Source organism: Schistocerca serialis, chromosome 4 (assembly GCF_023864345.2).
Source record: "Schistocerca serialis cubense isolate TAMUIC-IGC-003099 chromosome 4, iqSchSeri2.2, whole genome shotgun sequence".
In the NCBI taxonomy this organism is placed as follows: Eukaryota; Metazoa; Arthropoda; class Insecta; order Orthoptera; family Acrididae; genus Schistocerca; species Schistocerca serialis.
In genome coordinates, this window is record NC_064641.1 from 48,257,427 (window position 1) to 48,281,284 (window position 23,858).

General features: G+C 40.3%; 1 protein-coding gene across 3 annotated transcripts in view; it reads right to left on the bottom strand.

Moving 5' to 3' along the window:
- Positions 1-1,660: 1,660 nt before the first annotated feature.
- LOC126475361 (exportin-5) overlaps positions 1,661-23,858 on the bottom strand; it is a 197,251-nt gene continuing 175,053 nt past the window's right edge. For all 3 annotated transcript variants that reach the window (XM_050103176.1, XM_050103177.1, XM_050103178.1), the window contains exon 18: positions 1,661-2,718. In XM_050103176.1, coding sequence (XP_049959133.1) covers positions 2,569-2,718 — 150 coding nt within the window. In that variant the 3' untranslated portion in view covers positions 1,661-2,568. The remainder of the gene's footprint in view (positions 2,719-23,858) is intronic.

Sequence of the window (23,858 nt, forward strand, 5' to 3'; positions counted from 1 at the left end):
ATGTCATCAGGGAAACTAATATTGTTGGTTTTAACATGGAGAGAAAAGAGAAAGAAGTTTCATTGTGTTGCAGCAAAGCCAATAAATTAAGAACAAAGAACTTATTTTTGTGTGCAACAAGAAAAAAATATTGACTCTCAATAATTAAATTACGAAACAGTTATTAAATCAAAGTATCTTACAAATAATCACCATTTTCACTCTTTGGAATTTATTAATACTTAAAAAGATAATCTACCTGCTACGCATCTGATCTTTGACATAACCAAAAATATTTTATTTGTTGATTACAAAATCAATATTCCTCTCTGTGAAAATGCTGCTCTATGTGGCACATAAAGTGTGCTGAAACATGCGTTTTGGGGGAAGTCTATTTGCCCTCTAGCACCAAATGAACCCTTACTGTATTTTCTGATTGCTTCCTAAACTGGAAATATTTGTTCAGATCCCGCTAGTTGGTAACATTGCATCCCGTGGCCAACTCTACTTCAGTCAAATTGAGTGCCTCACTCTGTTTACTCCAACCTTCTCATCACCTCTTACAGTAGTGACTGGAGATTCCAAAAGGAAGTGCACTAATCACAAACTCCAACCTGCATCTACTGACCAGCTCTGCAAAAAGAAATTATTCTTTGGGCAGTCCTGAAACTGAGCTATGTTAATGCTTGGGGATATGTCTGCAACAAATTCCAAGTGCAACTGAAATGGCTTATATATTTTTATTTATTGATAAAATCTTGAACGAGCACAATTCTACATTTCAATTGACATTTAGTTATTGACATAAATTTGTTCACAAGACCTTCAGTCTATACACTGTGTAGCACCATAGATGCAATTGAACAAAACCTGTAGCATTAAAATATGTGACACTTATTAATTAAATGAAGTCAGTCAAAGGATTCTCATTTATGACATAAATGGATTTATGAGATTTATATAGAGTGATCCTTATAGCTCACGTCAGACACACTTAATTTTAACAATTGACTTTTGTTTATGGAAATGTCATTACACAGACTTTCCAGTAATTATTAAAATGTACAATAAATTTTCAAATATATTTGGTTCCCTAATAGTACATTTAATTATAATGTTAAGTTAATCCGACAGTCCAGTTCATTTGAAACTTTTATGACATTGCATATTATGTACACTGTAAATCTGAGTAGGAATTAGAGGACAAATTTTAAATCGCAGATACTTAAGACTCAACATATGTTATCACACTGTGTGTAGTTCAAAGAAAATATTTTTTTTCTCTTTTCTTGTTGGGGGGGGGGGCCTATTTAAATCTACTAAATAAAAGTTTGCACCATCAGATAATATTGTGTAGAAAAAGTATCCTTACTTCAAAAGCTCATTAGTTTACATTAACTTTCTAGTATTCAAAAAACGAAATTAAATATTTATAACTAAAATGGCACCAAATTGATACTGCAATCAAACTTACTTACTGAGGGGGATGGGGAGGGGAGGGGAGGGGAGTAGGATGATGGAGGAGGGTAATATCTAAAATGCCCAAACAGAAAACATCTTCCACTTGTTTCGCAATAAGGGTGATTTTACTACTTAATATCATTTTTGCCACACTTTTGTCTGATGAATGTTTCTCAGATTCTAAAAGCAGCACATCTGCCCATACTCTGGTCTAACCCCATTGAAATTGACATTTTTGTATGTAGATCTTTTTCCATATACATTTGATAACAAAAAAACTTACATAAGTCCAATGGAACACTGGCAAATACAATCTCAGCAGGGCAAAGAAACAATAACAGAAACAGAGGTAGCAAAGAGGAAGAAGGAAAAAAATGAATCAGTAACACTGCTACATTACACAGTATCTTTTAATGCAGTTTGCTGATACCTAAAATGACCTCAATAAGTTCATTTTCATCTAGAAACAAGATTACAACCAACAACCTAAATTATTTTACAATAGTAGTGAAGTTTCATTCAAAAATCATTAGTTTACCTCTGCCTTCCAGAGATTAAACAATGAAAACGGCCAAAAAGAAAAAAAGGTCATTAAATCTTATCAAGCATTCACCTGACATCACTGTAATCTTTCTTTCTTCACAAATGTATCTGGTTCATTAGTTATTTATAAATAAACATACAATAGTACATGACTGCAATATTTTACCCCAACAGCTGGAATAAATAAAGTAAATTCCAGCAATAGCCAACTGCCACGAGTGTTTCCCGCCGCACTTTCCTTCTAAGAGCAATTAAAAAAAACCTTACTCAGAAATTCACAGCATTTATGACTTACTTTCATTATTATTTAGTAAGTTTTCTCTAGACTTGACTCATATGAGAAAAACATTCCATGTTACTATAGATATTTCTAGCAGATCACAACATAATAGAAGCAGTATAGATAATATTGTCATAATACAGTTATAATGCCCCTTAATGGCATTAAAAACTTACATACATACTACTCTATCTGCTGTACACAAAGAATTGCATAGCAATTCTTTTTGCAAGCATTATTAGATTTCTCTCTCTCACTCTGAAATTTAATTTTCTTGGAGAAGAATAATGCAGTGTCATGTTCTTTCAGTCAACAACATCAAAAAGCTTACAAAGACCAACATCTTCAGTTTCAAGAAGGTCCCTCATCTTAGGCTTCGGAGGAAGTTCCATTCGGGGAAGATCTGCAATTCGGACCTCCTTGCGAAACAGCTGTGCGACACTCCTGCCTATCAGCTGTAGGCACAAAACATTTAATGCATTAAGTAATCACTAATGACTGTTAAAAACCAGAGGTCTCATTAAATCTTTGATCACATATCTGGATTGAGGAAGAGGGGGGAGGGAGAAAGGGAGGTAAGGAGCGAGTGAGTGACTTACGTTGGATAAAGAGTAATATAGTCACAAACGTCCATTACCACTGTTCATTTCAACATAATGAAATATGTATCAATAATCAATATATATATTATAAAAGTAAATGTACAATGTGCGTGCTGCTAAAACTCAGAAATAAGTCCCAGTACAATCAAGGGAGTTATATGGTGTGGTAGCCCTTTATGCCCCATCCATGAAGAAGGCTCCCATTTCTATCTGAAGAGTGTGCTTTTGAAGATATAAGGGCTGGGAAGTTTTGCCCTCCAGAATTTTCTAGAGCACTCCAGAACATTCTAGAGCATTTGAGAATATTCGAGAGCATTCCACAACATTCCGGAATGTTCTGCAATGATCTGGGATGTTCGGGAACATCCCACATCATTGTGGAAGATTCCAAAATTCTCTTGAATGCTGTGGAATGTTCTGAAGCATTGTGGACCAATCAAAGCCTTTTTGGTACATTCTCCAATTCTCCAATGGTGGGGCTACCCATTCGTAGGGGGTATATAAAGCAAGATAATATCTGCCCATTTTGCAATGTGAAGAAGTTCAATAGAGAAACACAAGGATTTTGTTGCATGAATGGAAACATTAGATTACCATCACTGGAAGCACCTACACAGAAATTTTTGCATTATGACCAGGAAACTCCAGAATAAAAAAATTTTCTTCAAAATATAAAAATTTATAAAGCCTGCTTCAAAATGACTTCTTTCATTGTCACTTCGATCAACACTAACAGAGATGAAATCAATTATGTTTTTTCCATCTCAGGACAAATCTATCACAACATGGAATCATTACTACCACTACCCTAAGAAGACCACAAATTTCTGGAAGCATATTTCATTAAGAAACAGAAATTGATAAACGATGCACAATTATCAGTGGATCACATATTCAAAACAGCATTAGACCAGATGATTTATGATGGCTATAAAATTATAATTCAAGCCAACAAAACACCAGTTGGAGAACACGAATGTCGTCTTAATGCACCTCAGATAAACAAAGTCACCATTGTAACTGTGAATAATGAAAACACAAGCTCTGGCATAATTTTAAAATGAAGAAGAGAAGGGCTACAATGCATTGCAGAGACACATCGTTCATATGACGCCCTCCAGTATGCATCATATTTCTGCATGGAGAGGATGGACATCATTTTAATGTGAAACAAATCCAACCTGAAACAGACATAGAAGCAAACAAAGAAAGTCACTTCCAAGGAGTTCTATTCTATCACTTAATGATCACTTAATGATCAGAGACAATGAAATTCACAATCACATTCTCAACACTTACCGTTTATTCCAACAATTCCTGGTATATATGTATGCAAAAATAGAAGTGGAACAGATGCTTTACATAAGACTGAATCGGAAGAAACTGTGCATGGAAGAATACATCCACCTTTGAGACTCAATCATAATAATGGAAACACTGATGAACAATGGAACAATTGTAATCTTACACTCATCATACATAGGAAGTTCGAGACACACAAACGAATACACTCAAGATGCCACAAGCTACATAAGAAAATATGGATGACATGACCTCTTCGTAACATCCATATGCAACTCGTTGTGGCCAGATATCAAAGTACAACTAAGATACGGACGAGCCCCCATGCATCGAAACAACATAATACCCCAAGTTTTCCGGCAAAAACTAGTGGGATTCATTGAAGTCATTACAAAACACCATATCTTTGGAACCGCTAAGTGCTGCACAATCGAATGTCAAAAACGAGGACTGCCTCACCTACACAATATCATAAAGAACTTATCCCATGGATGTTGACAAAATCACCGAAGCTGAATTTCCCAATCCACAAGAAGATATGGAACTGCACGACATAGTGAAAAACGTGATTCATGGTCCATAAGGGCCATTAAACCCCATTTCACAATGTATGAGTGATGAAAAAAAAAAAAAAACGACGACAACAACAACAACCTAAAACCATACTTGGATGACACACAAACCAGAGTTGATGGCTATCCCAAATGCAGAAGATGATCATCCAGAAACAGTGGCTTCACAGCAAAAATACAAATATGGGGCAGCGACAAACTGGGAATAGATAATCAATGTGTAGTACCATGTAACACACTGCTTTCCAAAACGTTCCAAGTACACGTAAATGTAGACTACTGCAATTCAGTGACATCCACCAAATATGTCTGTAAGTGTGTGAACAAAGGCAGTGACATGGCAGTTTTTCTAATAGCCAAAGACAATGAACAACAAAACAGTAACGACGAGATCCTCATGTAACAAATGGAGAGATACGTTACCAGTAAGGAAGCACTGTGGCAGATTTTTGGTTTTCCCAAACATGAACGCGAGCCAACTGTGCAACATCTAGCAGTATATTTGGAGCATGGACAGAGAGTTTACTTCACAAAAGCATCACCAGAAAAACTGCAAGCAAACCCCCTCACAACACAGCATCAATAGCTTTTTACCACCTGTGCCAAATGGCTCCATTTGTGAAAACATTACTACATGTCAATGTCCCTACCTATTATACATGGAACCTTTCAATGATGAAAACAAGGAATTCCAATACAAGATCATCCAAGAATCATGAAAGCTGGTGCACTAGGTAAAGTTTACACAGTATATCTGAATAATGCTGATGTTTCTATCTCCAGATGTTGCTACACCAACTAAGGAGCAAGTTCCACAGATCTCAAGATTGTTGATGGTTGCCTATGCCAGAAGTATCGAAAAGCATGCCAACACTAAGGACTACTGGAAAATGTAACCAGTGGGAATCAACACTACAAGAAGCCTCACTCAAACCCTCGGCTGACAAATGAGGGACTGACAGTAGGTAACCCACTGAATCCAAAACAGCTATGGGACTTCTTTGAAGAGTGTATGAGTGATGACATACTGTACCAAATCTGACAAGCTCATCCTGAAATGACCGTCAAATTCAATGAACATCTTCAATGAAATACTCATTCGCCTAGAAGATAAACGTTTAGCAATAAGCAACCAGACCTTAGTACAACTTGGGATGCAAGTAACAACAAAATATGCTATCAGTGTACTAAAATCAAAATTACAGAGGAAAAATGCTACATCATCACTGATCTACTTCAATACATTGCTCACAACAAACCACTCATCAATGACAATGAAAAGGAAATTTACAACATTTTCATCGACCTTATTGACCACAACACTGGCGGAATTATTTATTTGGACAGGCAGTACCAGGAAAATGTTTCTAATAAATCTTTTGCTTCCAAAAATACTTGCTAAGTAACACGTCACACTTGCATTGTCATCACCCAGCATTACAGCCACACTTAGGGAAGGACAACGAACTGCCCATTCCGCCCTACAATTACCATTGAATATACCCAAAGGACAGTTCCCGGAATGTAAAATCTCAAGAGCACCTGGATGGGGTGAACTTCCAAAGCAAGCTAAAATTATCTTCTGGGACAAATGCATAATGGCAAATAAAAAATAGTCACTCGAAGCCATGGACAGAACATTGCAAGACTTGATCATACAATGTAAACTTTCATGGCCCGTATTGTCTTCACTTAAAACTTCCTGGCTAATAGGCTGTGGTCGATGCATAAAACTCTCCCCTGATGTTTCGTCTCCGACTGCGGGAGATATCCTCTGAGGTAAAACAGCAAATTGCAAAGAGCACTCGAGGAAGCGCTGATTACATAGGCAGTGCAGAGTGCACCACTGTCCATCAGCTGGCATTGGCTATGAGACTGTCCCTGGTAATACCAACATTCTCGATTGAAAGTAATTGATCGTCATGCTATTGGTGCAATGCTGACATCCAAATTTTCTCCAGTTTTACACCCTCTTTCCTGCTTAAATTATTACTCTGTTTATCAGTCTCGGTAGCATCTCTATACATGTGCGCATAATAACGTGAGGTTTTAGATATGATGCTCGTCTAACTGAATTTTATTTCATGATCAGCTTCCTTGTAAACATGTTCTGCTACGGCCGATTTATCCACGTGACACAGGCAGCAATTCCTCTTATGATCAACAAGACGGGTGTTAACACTTCTCTTTGTGATACCGATATAAACCTGTCCACAACTACAAGGAATTTTATATACCCCCAGTGTAGCCAAAGGATATTGCGCATCTTTTGCCGATCTTAAATATTCTTTTATTTTTCTGGTGGGTCTGAAAGTAGTTTCCACCCCATACTTGTTTAACACTTTCCCAATGCAATCTGTGACCTTATTAATGAACGGAAGAAAAACCTTGCCATTGTGAGGCTGTTGTTAGTCATCGTTCCTGATTATCTGCCTACAGCGAAGTGCTTGATCTATCTCCTTGCTAGAATAGCCATTCTTCACAAAAGTCGACCATAGGTGTTCATTCAATCTCATCTTTTAAATAAACAGGTTCACAAACTTTGTACACTCTGTCTACCAAGATTTTTATTACACCTCTTTTTTGTCTACGGTGGTGGTTTGAATCTTTATGCAGATAACCATCAGTATGTGTGCCTTCCTATACACCTCGTGGCCCAATGTTCCATCCCATTGTTTAATCACAGACACATCCAGAAAATTCAGTTGTCCATTACTCTCCGTCTCCATAGTAAATTGAATTTTCGGATTAATGCTGTTTAGATGTGTCAGGAAGGCATCCATTTCCTCTGCTCCGTGTGTCCATACTATGAAAATGTCACTGACACAGTAATACCATTTGGCTGGTTTCTTACTGGCAGTCTGCAACACCTGTTGTTCACAAGTCTCCATAAACAAGTTAGCCACAGTGGGACTAAGAGGACTGCCCATAACCACCCGTCAATCTGTTCATAAAAGTCAATATTGTACTGAGAGTAGGTTGTGGTGAGGCAGTGTTGGAATAATGACACAATATCGGTAGGAAAAATATCCGCTATGCATGAGATAGCTTCATTTACCAGAATCATGGTAAAAAATCACACAAAACTAACGAGGATATCATCCGGGCCCACGCTCATTTCCTTTAACTTATCAATGAAATGAGCTGAATTTTTAATATGACTGTCAGTCCTACCAACAAAAGGTTGCAGCAATGAGGCAAGGTGTCTAGTTAACCTCATGGGTGGGACCCCTAAGGTGCTGACAGTTGTTCTCAAAGGAACCTCAAGGTTTATGCACTTTGGGTAATCCATAGAGTCCAGGTGGGTACACTTCTGTTTTATAAAGCAGCTTCTTATCATCGGAGGAGACTGAAGACGCTTTCATTAGTCGATTGGTCATTTTTAAAATCTTCATAGTCGGATCATTCTGAAGTTTTTTGTAATTGGAGGCAACCAAAATATCATTGATCTTTCCACGATAGTCCTCACTCTTCAATATGACAGTGGCATTATCCTTATCTGCAGAAAGAATAATAATTTTACCTGCAGTGATATCCCTCAGTGCCTTCCTTTGTGCCTTTGTTAGATGGCTTACATGTACATAATATTTAAGATCAGCAAAAGATGCATGACATCCTTCGGCTACACTGGGGGTATATAAAATTTCTTATAGTTATGGACAGTTTTATATCGGTACCAAAAAGAGATGAGTTGACATCCGTCTTGTTGAACATAAGAGGAATTGCCACCTGGGTCACACAGATAAATCGGCTGTAGCAGAGCATGTTTACAAGGAAGGTGATCATGAAATAAAATTCAGCGAGATGGCGCCTTATGTAAAACCTCGCATTATTATGTGTGCATGTACAGAGAGGCTATCGAGATTGATAAACACCATAATAATTTTAACAGGAAAGAGGAAGGCGTTAAATGGATAAAATTTTGATGTCAGCGTTGCACTGGAAGAGCGACGATCAATTACTTTCATTTGAGAATGTTGGTATTACCAGAGGCAGTCTCATAGCCAAAGCCACATGATGGACAGTGGCACCCTCTGCACTGCCTAAATAATCAACACTTCCTCGAGTTCCCTTTCGCAGTTCGCCATTTTACTTCGGACGGTGTCTCCCGCAGACAGAGACAAAACGTCAGGGGAGAGTTTTATATATCAACCACGGCCTATTAGCCTGGAAGTTTTAAGACTTGCGAGGAAACTCTGAAGTGATGGGGGGGAGCTCTACTCATACTCTCAGAAGATTTTCGATAACACTTCCAGTCATCCCCAAGTCGATACTAGCAGACGAGATCAATGCTTGCTTTTTTAATAATAATAATAATAATAATAATAATAACTACCCCCATGAACCATGGACCTTGCCGTTGGTGGGGAGGCTTGTGTGCCTCAGCAATGCAGATGGCCATACTGTAGGTGCAACCACAACGGAGGGGTATCTGTTGAGAGGCCAGACAAATGTGTGGTTCCTAAAGAGGGGCAGCAGCCTTTTCAGTAGTTGCAGGGTCAACAATCTGGATGATTGACTGATCTGGCCTTGCAACACTAACCAAAACGGCCTTGCTGTGCTGGCACTGCGAACGGCTGAAAGCAAGGGGAAACTACAGCCGTAATTTTTCCCGAGGGCATGCAGCTTTACTGTACGGTTAAATGATGATGGCATCCTCTTGGGTAAAATATTCCGGAGGTAAAATAGTCCCCCATTCGGATCTCCGGGTGGGGACTACTCAGGAGGACGTTGTTATCCACACGGATCGGAGTGTGGAATGTCAGATCCCTTAATCGGGCAGGTAGGTTAGAAAATTTAAAAAGGGAAATGGATAGGTTGAAGTTAGATATAGTGGGAATTACTGAAGTTCGGTGGCAGGAGGAACACGACTTTTGGTCAGGTGAATACAGGGTTATAAATACAAAATCAAATAGGGGTAATGCAGGAGTAGGTTTAATAATGAATAAAAAAAAATAGGAGTGCGGGTAAGCTACTACCTACAGCATAGTGAACGCATTATTGTGGACAAGATAGACACAAAGCCCATGCCTACTACAGTAGTACAAGTTTATATGCCAGCTAGCTCTGCAGATGATGAAGAAATTGATGAAATGTATGATGAGATAAAAGAAATTATTCAGATAGTGAAGGGAGACGAAAATTTAATAGTCATGGGTGACTGGAATTCGAGAGTAGGAAAAGGGAGAGAAGGAAACATAGTGGGTGAATATGGACTGGGGGAGAGAAATGAAAGAGGAAGCCGTCTGGTAGAATTTTGCACAGAGCATAACTTAATCATAGCTAACACTTGGTCAAGAATCATAAAAGAAGGTTGTATACATGGAGGAATGCTGGAGATACTAGAAGGTATCAGATAGATTATATAATGGTAAGACAGAGATTTAGGAACCAGGTTTTAAATTGTAAGACATTTCCAGGGGCAGATGTGGACTCTGACCACAATCTATTGGTTATGAACTGTAGATTAAAACTGAAGAAACTGCAAAAAGGTGGGAATTTAAGGAGATGGGACCTGGATAAACTGACTAAACCAGAGGTTGTACAGAGTTTCAGGGAGAGCATAAGGGAACAATTGACAGGAATGGGGAAAAGAAATACAGTAGAAGAAGAATGGGTAGCTCTGAGGGACGAAGTAGTGAAGGCTGCAGAGGATCAAGTAGGTAAAAAGACGAGGGCTAGTAGAAATCCTTGGGTAACAGAAGAAATATTGAATTTAATTGATGAAAGGAGAAAATATAAAAACACAGTAAATGAAGCAGGCAAAAGGGAATACAAATGTCTCAAAAATGAGATCGACAGGAAGTGCAAAATGGCTAAGCAGGGATGGCTAGAGGACAAATGTAAACATGTGGAGGCTTATCTCACTAGGGGTAAGATACTGCCTACAGGAAAATTAAGGAGACCTTTGGAGAAAAGAGAGCCACTTGTATGAATATCAAGAGCTCAGATGGAAACCCAGTTCTAAGCAAAGAAGGGAAAGCAGAAAGGTGGAAGGAGTATATAGAGGGTCTATACAAGGGCAATGTACTTGAGGACAATATTATGGAAATGGAAGAGGATGTAATGAAGATGAAATGGGAGATATGATACTGCGTGAAGAGTTGACAGAGCACTGAAAGATCTGAGTTGAAACAAGGCCCTGGGAGTAGACAGCATTCCATTAGAACTACTGACGGCCTTGGGAGAGCCAGTCCCGACAAAAGTCTACCATCTGGTGAGCAAGATGTATGAGACAGGCGAAATACCCTCAGACTTCAAGAAGAATACAATAATTCCAATCCCAAAGAAAGCAGGTGTTGACAGATGTGAAAATTACTGAACTATCAGTTTAATAAGTCACAGCTGCAAAATACTAACGCGAATTCTTTACAGACGAATGGAAAAACTGGTAAAAGCCGACCTCGGCGAAGATCAGTTTGGATTCCGCAGAAATGCTGGAACACGTGAGGCAATAGTGACCCTATGACTTATCTTAGAAAATAGATTAAGGAAAGGCAAACCTACATTTCTAGCATTTGTAGACTTAGAGAAAGCTTTTGACAATGTTGACTGGAATACTCACTTTCAAATTCTGAAGGTGGCAGGGGTAAAATACAGGGAGCGAAAGGCTATTTACAATTTGTACAGAAACCAGATGGCAGTTATAAGAGTCGAGGGGCATGAAAGGGAAGCAGTGGTTGGGAAGGGAGTGAGACAGGGTTGTAGCCTCTCCCCGATGTTTTTCAATCTGTATATTGAGCAAGCAGTAAAGGAAACAGAAGAAAAATTCGGAGTAGGTACTAAAGTCTATGGAGAAGAAATAAAAACTTTTAGGTTCACCGATGACATTGTAATTCTGTCAGAGACAGCAAAGGACTTGGAACAGCAGTTGAACGGAATGGACAGTGTCTTGAAAGGAGGATACAAGATGAGCATCAACAAAAGCAAAACGAGGATAATGGAATGTAGTCGAATTAAGTCGGGTGATGCTGAGGGAATCAGATTACGAAATGAGACACTTAAAGTGGTAAAGGAGTTTTGCTATTTGGGGAGCAAAATAACGGATGATGGTCGAAGTAGAGAGGATATAAAATGTAGACTGGCAATGGCAAGGAAAGCGTTTCTGAAGAAGAGAAATTTGTTAACATCGAGTATAGATTTAAGTGTCAGGAAGTTGTTTCTGAAAGTATTTGTATGGAGTGTAGCCATGTATGGAAGTGAAACATGGACGATAAATAGTTTGGACAAGAAGAGAATAGAAGCTTTCGAAATGTGGTGCTACAGAAGAATGCTGAAGATTAGATGGGTAGATCACATAACTAATGAGGAGGTACTGAATAGTATTGGGGAGAAGAGGAGTTTGTGGCACAACTTGACAAGAAGAAGGGACCGGTTAGTAGGACATGTTCTGAGACATGAAGGGATCACAAATTTAGCATTGGAGGGCAGCGTGGAGGGTAAAAATCGTAGAGGGAGACCAAGAGATGAATACACTAAGCAGTTTCAGAAGGATATAGGTTGCAGTAAGTACTGGGAGATGAAGAAGCTTGCACAGGATAGAGTAGCATGGAGAGCTGCATCAAACCAGTCTCAGGACTGAAGACAACAACAACAACAAAAACAACAATAATGATAATAATAATAAAACACCCACACATCTCTGGCCACCCATACAATACTGCAACTAAGAAAAAAATATGAGATTTGAACTAACGAGAGATGAAACAATAGCACATTTTGCTCAACAATTTTTACAAATAGGCGAAGACACATATCCTATTGACCAGACGATCCGCCTCATGAAAATCAACAGTGATTTCTGCAACATAGCCACTGCTTAAAATGAACTCATCGACCAAATTTATCCAAGCATTGTTCACAACTATACCAATCTGGACTGGCTATTTGAAAGTGCAATTTGGTAACCAAAAATAATATTTGAAAGAAAATTCCCAGTGAAGAGAGAATATACAAATTTATCGACATGATGGTAAACATTGAAGACAGTGTGAACTTCCCTACAGAATTTCTAAACACTTTGCAAGTACCAGGAATGCCATGACATTGCCGTTGACTTAAAATTGGATCTCCAATCATACTACCCAGAAATCTGAATTCGCCAAAACTATGTAATGGAACAAGGATGATCATCAAACAGCTACCAAATAACATCATCGAAGCAAACTTATGAATGGAGAGTACAAAGGACACACACACACTATTTATTCCCAGAATACTGCTGATCTCTACTGAAATGTCATTCTAATTTAAAAAGACTGCAATTTCCAATCAAAATAGCCTACAGTTTTACAACTAACATAGCATAAGGGCAAACTTTAAAATATTGCAGCATCAACCTGAAAGACTCTTTCTTCTCTCATAGTCAAACAATGGAAAATCCAGGATGGAATGTAACAATATTAGAGAAGGAAAGTTGCCACTCGCCACATAGTGGAGATACTATGTCGCAATAGGCACAACGAAAAGATTCACACAATTATCGCTTTCAGCAATTACAGCCTTTGTCAGCAATAGACTCATGCGCACTTTCGGCCATTAAGGCCTTTGTCAGCAATAGACCCACACGCATGCACACACAAACGCAAACGCAGACATGTGCGCACAAACGTAACTTGCACACACATCTGCAGTCTCAGACAGCTGAAACCACACCGCGAGCAGCAGCACCAGTGCTTGATGGGAGTGGCGACTGGGTGGTGGTAAGGAGGAGGCTGGGGTGGGGAGGGGGAGGAAAAGTATGGTGGAGGTGGTGGTCAGTGAAGTGCTGAGGTTTAGACGGAGGGCAGGAGAGAAAGTAGGGGGGGGGGGGGGGGGGGATAAGTAGTGGAAAGGAAAGAAATAAAAATAAATTAAAAGAATGGGTGTGGCAGTGAAATGACAGCTGTGAAATGCTGGAATGGGAACAGGGAGGGGGCTGGATGGGTGAGGACAGGCACTAACGAAGGTTGAAGCCAGGAGTGTTACGGGAACGTAGGATGTATTGCACGGAAGGTTCCCACCTGTGCAATTCAGAAAAGCTGGTGTTGGTGGAAAGGATCCATATGCCACAGACTGTGAAGCAGTCACTAAGATGAGGGATATTATGTTTGGCAGCGTGTCCAGTTCAGGGTGGTCCACTTGTGTTTTGGCCACAGTTTGTCAGTGGCCATTCATGCGGACAGCTTATTGGTTGCCATGCCTACATAGAACACAGCAGAGTGGTTGCAGCTTAGCTTGTAAATCACATGACTGGTTCCACAGGTAGCCCTGCCTTTGATGGGATAGGTGATGTTAGTGACTGGACTGAAGTAGGTGGTGGTAGGAGAATGTATGGGACAGGTCTTGCACCTAAGTCTATTAAAGGTGTATGAGCCATGAGGTAAGGGATTGGGAGCAGGGGTTGTGTAAGGATGGATGACTATATTGTGTAGGTTCGGCGGATGGCGGAATACCACTGTAGGAGGGGTGGGAAGAATAGTGGGGAGGACATTTCTCATTTCAGGGCATGACAAGAGGTAATTGAAACCCTGGCGGAGAATGTAATTCAGTTGCTCCAGTCCCGAATGGTACTGAATTACCAGGGGAATGCTCCTCTGTGGCCGGACTGTGGGACTTTGGGAGGTGGTGGGGGACTGGAAAGATAAGGCACAGGAGATTTGTTTTTGTACTAGGTTGGGAGGATAGTTACGGTCAGAGAGGGACTGCTCATCACTGCAGATGCGACAACCACGGGTGGCTATGCTGTACGGAAGGGATTTCTTGGTATGGAATGGGTGGCAACTGTCGAAGTGGAGGTATTGCTGGTGGTTAGTAGGTTTGATATGGACAGAGGTACTGATGTAGCCACCTCTGAGGTGGAGATCGACATCTAGGAACGTGGCTTGATGGGTTGAGTAGGACCAGGTGAAGCAAACGGGGGAGAAGTAGTTGAGGTTATGGAGGAATGTGGATAGGGTGTCCTTACCTTCAATCCAGACAGCAAAGATGTAATCAATGAATTTGAACCAGGTGAGGGGTTTAGGATTCTGGATTTTTAGGAAGGATTCTTCTAGATGGCCCATGAATAGGTTGGCATGGGATGGTGCCATGTGGGTGCCCATAGCCGTACCCCGAATTTGTTTGTAGGTAATGCCTTCACAGGAGAAGTAATTGTGGGTGAGGATATAGTTGTTCATGGCAACTAGGAAGGAGGTTGTTGGTTTGGAATCCATAGGACATCTGGAAAGGTAGTGTTCAATAGCAGTAAAGCCATGGGCATTAGTAAGGCTAGTGTACAGGGAGGTGACGAGCAGGGCACCGTGTGGTAAAGGGGCACAAACTGTGGAGTCAGTGGAGGAAATGGTTGATATCTTTTATATAGGATAGGTTCCAGGTAATAGATTGAAGGTGTTGGTCTACAAGAGCAGAGGTTCTCTCAGTGGTGGCACAGTAACTGGCCACAATGGGTCATCCTGGTTGGTTGGGTTTATGGACTTTAGGAAGCACGTAGAAGGTGGGAGTGCGGGGAGTGGTAGGGGTAAGTAAAGAGATGGACTCTGGGGAGAGGTTCTGGGATGGACCTAAGGATTTTGAGTAGTGACTGGAGGTCCTGCTGGATTACTGGAATGGGGTCACTGTGGCAAGGTTTGTAGGTGGAAGTATCTGACAGTTGATGGAGTCCTTCCACCAGGTAATCCTTGCAATTCAAAACAACGGTGGTGGAGTCTTTGTCTGCAGATTGGATTATAAGGTCGGGATCAGTTTTTAGAAGAAGGACTGCGTTTCTTTCTGCGAATGAAAGGTTAATTTGCACATTGAGGAATTTGGGGAATGATGGTGAGGCAAGGTTCGAGGTTAAGAAATTTTGGAAAGTTAACAGGGGGTGGTTTGGAGGCAGTGGGGGTGGATCACGGTTGGATAGAGGAGTGAACTGAGTTAGGCAAGGTTCAACATTGGTCTCTGGTTGAGTCTGATTGGTAGGGTTGGTGGCAAAAATCCGTTCCACTGTAGGGACCGGGAGAAGGAGAGAAGGTTCTTAACAAGTCCTGCATGACTGAATTTGGGAGTGGGGCAAAAGGTGAGGCTGGAACTGAACACTTTTTTTGATGTAATATTTTGGTTTGTATTGCTGACTGTCAGCTGTTATTGCCTAAGATTGAATGTTATTTTGTGTGTGTGTGTGTGTGTGTGTGTGTGTGTGTGTGTGTGTGTGTAGTAGACGGTCCATAAAGTAAAATTTATCAGTACACCGTAATTATCCTGTACATTTACTTACAATATGTTGTTCCTCTACCCGATTTATTAGACAGCTCGAGAGTATCTTGTTATCCCTCACTATTATATAACTTATTTTCCTTTCTCCTAGAGACCCACTACTCTTAATTCCCAAATTCTTGCTTTAGATTTCATCCCACCCCTGACTGGATGGGATGGTTGGCTTCTACAAACCTTGAGACATGTAGATTTTACTCCTTTCTTTACTTATTCTTTCTCTCTTTGTTCTGCATACTAACATAAGGCACAAAGGAAAACACTTCACTATGAGATCGTATCATACAATGGGATATTATTTTTCAGAACTAAACACTTATGAAAAACCTAAGGTGATAGTGTAGTCCAGCAATACAACAAAGACACAAATTAAAATGTAATAGGAATAACATCGCAAAATAAGAGTCGAGTACTGCAAAGTTAAGGAACCTTTTGTTAAAGTATATTTATTTACATTACAATTAAACAATATTCTATAATAACGTCTATTGTCATAGGGGAGTTTGCAGGGCATATGAGGTGCCCTAGATTCATACCTAATCAAATCACTATCATGACTGGGTTTCAGTACGTACAGTATGTTATAATAAAGCAGGTCACAACATTTCATGTAGCTATCACAAGCAGCTTTTGATATATAGGTACATAAAAAAGCCATTTTGAGAAAATTGCATTTAAAGTTTAAAATGATAAAGCTCACTCATATTTTTAAATTAAGGCTCATAAGCACCCAGCAGCATTATAACATAGTCTTCTTTGCCACCCCCCTCCTCTTTAAGGTTCTTCCTTTTGTCTCACCTTGGTTCTTTGGTGGTGAACTCGGCTGCATGCTGCGTTTTGACTTGTCTAACAATTTCAACTTCTTTACCATATGGCAGCCTGGCGTGATGTTGAGATGGACCTGATTCTTATTCTCTCCCTGTTTCCATTAGTAAATGTTAACACTCCCTGTTTCCATTATTAAATGTTAACAAAGCATCACTAACTCCCAGTTTCAGTGCATTTAACCTTATAAACACATTTTAGGTACTCTTGTCCAGATAATACACTCCTGGAAATGGAAAAAAGAACACATTGACACCGGTGTGTCAGACCCACCATACTTGCTCCGGACACTGCGAGAGGGCTGTACAAGCAATGATCACACGCACGGCACAGCGGACACACCAGGAACCGCGGTGTTGGCCGTCGAATGGCGCTAGCTGCGCAGCATTTGTGCACCGCCGCCGTCAGTGTCAGCCAGTTTGCCGTGGCATACGGAGCTCCATCGCAGTCTTTAACACTGGTAGCATGCCGCGACAGCGTGGACGTGAACCGTATGTGCAGTTGACGGACTTTGAGCGAGGGCGTATAGTGGGCATGCGGGAGGCCGGGTGGACGTACCGCCGAATTGCTCAACACGTGGGGCGTGAGGTCTCCACAGTACATCGATGTTGTCGCCAGTGGTCGGCGGAAGGTGCACGTGCCCGTCGACCTGGGACCGGCCCGCAGCGACGCACGGATGCACACCAAGACCGTAGGATCCTACGCAGTGCCGTATGGGACCGCACCGCCACTTCCCAGCAAATTAGGGACACTGTTGCTCCTGGGGTATCGGCGAGGACCATTCGCAACCGTCTCCATGAAGCTGGGCTACGGTCCCACACACCGTTAGGCCGTCTTCCGCTCACGCCCCAACATCGTGCAGCCCGCCTCCAGTGGTGTCGCGACAGGCGTGAATGGAGGGACGAATGGAGACGTGTCGTCTTCAGCGATGAGAGTCGCTTCTGCCTTGGTGCCAATGATGGTCGTATGCGTGTTTGGCGCCGTGCAGGTGAGCGCCACAATCAGGACTGCATACGACCGAGGCACACATGGCCAACACCCGGCGTCATGGTGTGGGGAGCGATCTTCTACACTGGCCGTACACCACTGGTGATCGTCGAGGGGACACTGAATAGTGCACGGTACATCCAAACCGTCATCGAACCCATCGTTCTACCATTCCTAGACCGGCAAGGGAACTTGCTGTTCCAACAGGACAATGCACGTCCGCATGTATCCCGTGCCACCCAACGTGCTCTAGAAGGTGTAAGTCAACTACCCTGGCCAGCAAGATCTCCGGATCTGTCCCCCATTGAGCATGTTTGGGACTGGATGAAGCGTCGTCTCACGCGGTCTGCACGTCCAGCACGAACGCTGGTCCAACTGAGGCGCCAGGTGGAAATGGCATGGCAAGCCGTTCCACAGGACTACATCCAGCATCTCTACGATCGTCTCCATGGGAGAATAGCAGCCTGCATTGCTGCGAAAGGTGGATATACACTGTACTAGTGCCGACATTGTGCATGCTCTGTTGCCTGTGTCTATGTGCCTGTGGTTCTGTCAGTGTGATCATGTGATGTATCTGACCCCAGGAATGTGTCAATAAAGTTTCCCCTTCCTGGGACAATGAATTCACGGTGTTCTCATTTCAATTTCCAGGAGTGTATTATTGAAAGACTCATTGGGATTCTGAGTCTGCCAATGTAGATACTTTTGGAAGACCTATTTTACAAAGTCATACACAAAACTTTGGAAAAGTCTGGGTGAGTTAGGTTTCTATAAATTTGCTTGATGGCTTCCATACAGTTTCAGGAATAGAGTTCTTGTATTTCAAATACACTCCTGAAACTTCAGTCTTCCATGATTTACATCACGATTCAGGTCCAGGTGGGCATAGTGAATGTATTGGTTTTCAGTCAGTTGGAGAGTTTGTTGAATTACGAGGCCAAGACTGCTTTCTTCATACTTTCTAAATCATTTCCATCGTCCCTGAAGGCCATTTCATAATACTGATCTGTGATGCTGATCTATTGTTTTATTAGTCAGCTGACCCCTCAGTGGCTTAAGCATCTAACAGTGTGGTGATGTGAAGAGTTTGTTTTAATTTTCTGAAGTGTGTGGCTATCCTCTTTTAAAAGTGTCCATTGCATTCCACTTCTTTATCTCCACATTTTCATATAGATTTGATTCAACTACATACTTACGGGCTTTAGAACTACATATAAGAAGTTTCATGTCTGAAATTAGGTAGTATTGGAGATACGATTCTAATACGATAAAACTAAAATTATCCAAAAGTCACACAAACAAAAGTTGTATGGCACTTTGTGCAGGGAAGAGTGAAGAATATTGTAAGACTTGTTGTATAAAATGTAACAAATTCTGATTCTTTGTCTGCAATCTTCCCTTAAAGAAAGGGGTGGTGATATTCCAATATTCTCCCTAGTAAGTACAGCGTGGTGCAGATAAAACTAGCCAGTGCAAGTATAAAGGAAATGCAATGAAATTGCAGGAACAAAGAGAGCTTGAAATTACAGAAATGATGAGCTGAAATGGACTTACCATTTATTAATTTGCACTAAAAAATACCTTTATAGATGTTTAAAATGAACCTCTGTAATATCAATACACAGTCGTGAATGTCTAAATCAGATACACCCAGCATAAAGTTCAGATATCGATGGTGGCAACTTCACGGCTAATGTTGTATTTCAGTTTCTGTGTTGTGTGTGGATTTGTTTTATAGACCTTGTTCTTCAAGTGTCCCCACAAGAAAAAGTCACATGTTGTTAGATCTGCCAAATGTGGTGGCCATAAGTATTTCCTGGCAGTTCATTCCTCAGTGAAGACATCATGGACTCATTCCAGGGATACCTTAGCGGTGTGACACATTACCTCTTCTGGTGGAAGCAGGTGTATTGTCTTTCATATTCAGTGTTTCAGTGTGTTGAGCACAAAATGTATCAAAAATTTCCATATATGCAACCATGTTGAGGGTAGTATCAAAAAATATCAGTCCAGTGAGGTGCATTCCTGTTACACTGCACAAACACCGATTTTTAATCATGAAGTGGTTACTGACACACACTGTTAGGATTTACTGTTTCCCAGTGCCTCCTGTTCTGTGAATTCATATGACTGGAAAGATGAAACCATGCTTCATCATTAATGATGTAATGGGAAGGGTCTAACAAACCAGTGCTGATGTTATTCAAGAGACACATGCAATAATCTAAACATTTCTGATTGCCATCTTCCCATAATTGTTGCATGAACATCACATGATATGGCTTCAAATTAAGACTTTTCAATATCTGCTGGTAACACCCTCCTACTTACATGTTCCTGTTGGGCCATCTTATGTGTACACTTCTTCGGGCTCTGAATAAATCTTTAATGAATGTCTGCAATAACTTCTGGTCGCTGAAGGAATTCTTTGTCATTTTACATTTTTCACAGATCTGTAGATGCACCACATTTTGTTCTCTTTGCTGGTAGTCCACTATCTGGATTCTTGACCTCCAAAACTTTCGCGAGTGTCCTACACCAAACCTGTTTTCGCGTAATCTTCCAAAATTTCAATTACTTCTACTGTCAAGAAACTCATTTTGCAGACCGCAAAAACTAATTTTAACTTCACTGACAAAATATACTGAAATGCTGACAGAAGAATTCTAACAATCAATTACTGCACTGTTGTAGCTGTTTACTCTTATTTCAGATGTCAAAATATTGCATTCGCATTCAAAGGGGAGGCGGGCAACTTTTAACTGTGCGCCACTCTGTACAATAAGAACACAATTCTTTCTCCCTTGACAAAACAGCCAGTTACTTGAGAACCTCATAAAGCATTTCAAGAGGAATCAATAGCACTGTACTTTATTTAACAGTAAAAAAATCAAAACCTATTGTTACTTGTTAGAAACATACTCTCGAAATCCTAAACAAGAGTTGTTTCATCTGTCCTCAATTTTCATTCATCATCTGTGACACAAGCAGAATATCTGCTTCGACTGTTAACATATTATGTTGTGGTCTTCAGTCCAAAGACTGGTTTGGTGCAGCTCTCCACACTAGTCCGTCCTGGGCAAGCCTCTGCATAACTACCACAAACTTTTAATTTCTTTTCCAAATTTCTTCTTTGGTTCCTTTACTGATTACTCTGTTTACAGATTAAATAAAATCGAGAATAGACTACAACCCTGGCCCACTCCCTTACCAAAGACTGCTTCCCTTTCATGTCCTTCAATACTCTTATAACTCCAGTCAGGTTTCTTTTTGCTCCATGTATTTTATTTGCTACCTTTGGAATTTTGAATAGTCTGTCCCATATAACTCCAGCAAATGTTCTTTCTTAATGTACAAATGTTATAAACATAGATATGCCTTTCTTAACTATATCTTCTAAGATAACTGGTAGGATCAATATTGCCTTGTGTTTCACATGTTTTTCCACACTTTAACATAATAACAACAAAGATCCTTATAGATTGAAATTCTAAAAATATGCAAGAGCATACTGAGAATGTAAGTTGTTACAAGCTTAGTTGACGTGCAAGATCAAAGGTGTCTATTGTTCCAAGAATCAGTCCATTACCCAGGGTTCGTTATGAAAAAAATGGAACACTTGCAAAGGATCAGGATGTGAAAGTAACAGATGAGATGTCATGTTCTCAGGATCTTAAAGAACTTCTTGGGAAAGGTTAATTATTATAGTCTCTTTATTTTTAATGTGGCCTGGATTATCAATCCATTAAACACATTGCAGAAGTAGTTTGTAACTTTCATGTTGTTTGCAGTTTGACTAAGCATTCAGCAGCCTGAAACAGGAGCTTCACTCAGCTCCTTGTCTCTTCATATATTCCCCAGGGAAACCCCTTTCCTGCCAACAGATGTATTCAATTATGATACTGTGCAGTTCTGTTACATAAGGACCAAAATGGAGGAGAGAACTTTAATGCGTATATTTCGACAACATTAGACCTGGTCCAAGTAACTACTCACAAACTGTAAAGCAGGTAGTAGCACATACATAGTACACATGAATTCCATGTATACTTACATGAGATAACAGACAACAAACCTCTACTTGCACATATCAACCATATGTCTTCTTTGCCAGATAAAATGGCTGAAAGGCTACAGATATAGGTGCCATTACTCAATTATTATTCATATACAATTCAGTATAAGACAGCTGGCCATAGTCTAAATCATATGAAATTCAACTTGTGCTTTTATCATGTGACATCCTGAACTGTTTTGGGTCAAGGCAATCACATATACACAGTATTTCTTGTCTTCAAAAAAGCATTTGATTCAATATCACACCTACACTTCTTTTCAAGAATACTGTCATATGAGGGTGTCAAGTGAAATTTGTGACTGGACTGACGATTTTCGGCTAAGGAGGATGCAGTGTGTTATCTTGGCAAATTGTTTTGGAAATCTCAATGCCCATGTTATATATTAATGATCCTGCAGACAATATTAAAAGTTACTATAATCTTTTTACAGATGAAGTGATTATCTACGAAAGACTACAATATCAACAAGCCACAACCGTAATTTGTCAAATCAAACAAGTGCCTGTGTGTAATAGTTTGTAAGTATATGAAATGTAACAACCACACAGACTCAGTCTCAAGTAGAGCAGTTGGCAGATTTCAGATCATTGTTAGGGTACTAAGAAAATACAATCAGTATATGAATGAGACTCGTTACAAAACATTCATGCAACAAATGTTGTGGGACCTGTATCAAATATGAAAAACAGAGGATACTGAACAATATATAATGTGAGCAACACAAATGGTCACAAGTTTGTTTAAACTATGGGAAATTTCATGGAAATGCTGAAGAAACTGAACTGATAGAGGTCTGAAGACAGGCACTATCCTATGAAAGACTACTTACAAAGCTTCAAAAACTAGAACTATGTGACAAACCTATGTTGTTGTTGTTGTTGTTGTTGTGGTCTTCAGTCCTGAGACTGGTTTGATGCAGCTCTCCATGCTACTCTATCCTGTGCAAGCATCTTCATCTCCCAGTACCTACTGCAGCCTACACCCTTCTGAATCTGCTTAGTGTATTCATCTCTTGGTCTCCCTCTACGATTTTTACCCCCCACGCTGCCCTCCAATACTAAATTGGTGATCCCTTGATGTCTCAAACATGTCCTACCAACCAATCTCTTCTTCTAGTCAAGTTGTGCCATAAACTCCTCTTCTCCCTAATTCTATTCAACACCTCCTCATTAGTTATATGATCTACCCATCAAATCTTCAGCATCCTTCTGTGGCTCCACATTTTGAAAGCTTATATTCTCTTCTTGTCTAAACTATTTATCGTCCACGTTTCACTTCCATACATGGCTACACTCCATACAAATACTTTCAGAAACGACTTCCTGACACTTAAATCTATACTCGATGTTAACAAATTTCTCTTCTTCAGAAACGCTTTCCTTGCCATTGCCAGTCTACATTTTATATCCTCTCTACTTCGACCATCATCAGCTATTTTGCTCCCCAAATAGCAAAACTCCTTTACTACTTTAAGTGCCTCATTTCCTAATCTAATTCCCTCAGCATCACCCGACTTAATTAGACTACATTCCATTATCCTTGTTTTGCTTTTGTTGATGTTCATCTTATATCCTCCTTTCAAGACACTGTCCATTCCATTCAACTGCTCTTCCAAGTCCTTTGCTGTCTCTGACAGAATTACAATTTCATCGGCGAACCTTAAAGTTTTTATTTCTTCTCCATGGATTTTAATACCTACTCTGAATTTTTCTTTTGTTTCCTTTATTGCTTTCTCAATATACAGAATGAATAACACCGGGGATAGGCTACAACCCTGTCTCACTCCCTTCCCAACCACTGCTTCCCTTTCATACCCCTCGACTCTTATAACTGCCATCTGCTTTCTGTACAAATTGTAAATAGCCTTTCGCTCCCTGTATTTTACCCCTGCCACCTTCAGAATTTGAAAGAGAGTATTCCAATCATCATTGTGAAAAGCTTTCTCTATGTCTACAAATGCTAGAAACGTAGGTTTGTGTTTCCTTAATCTTTCTTC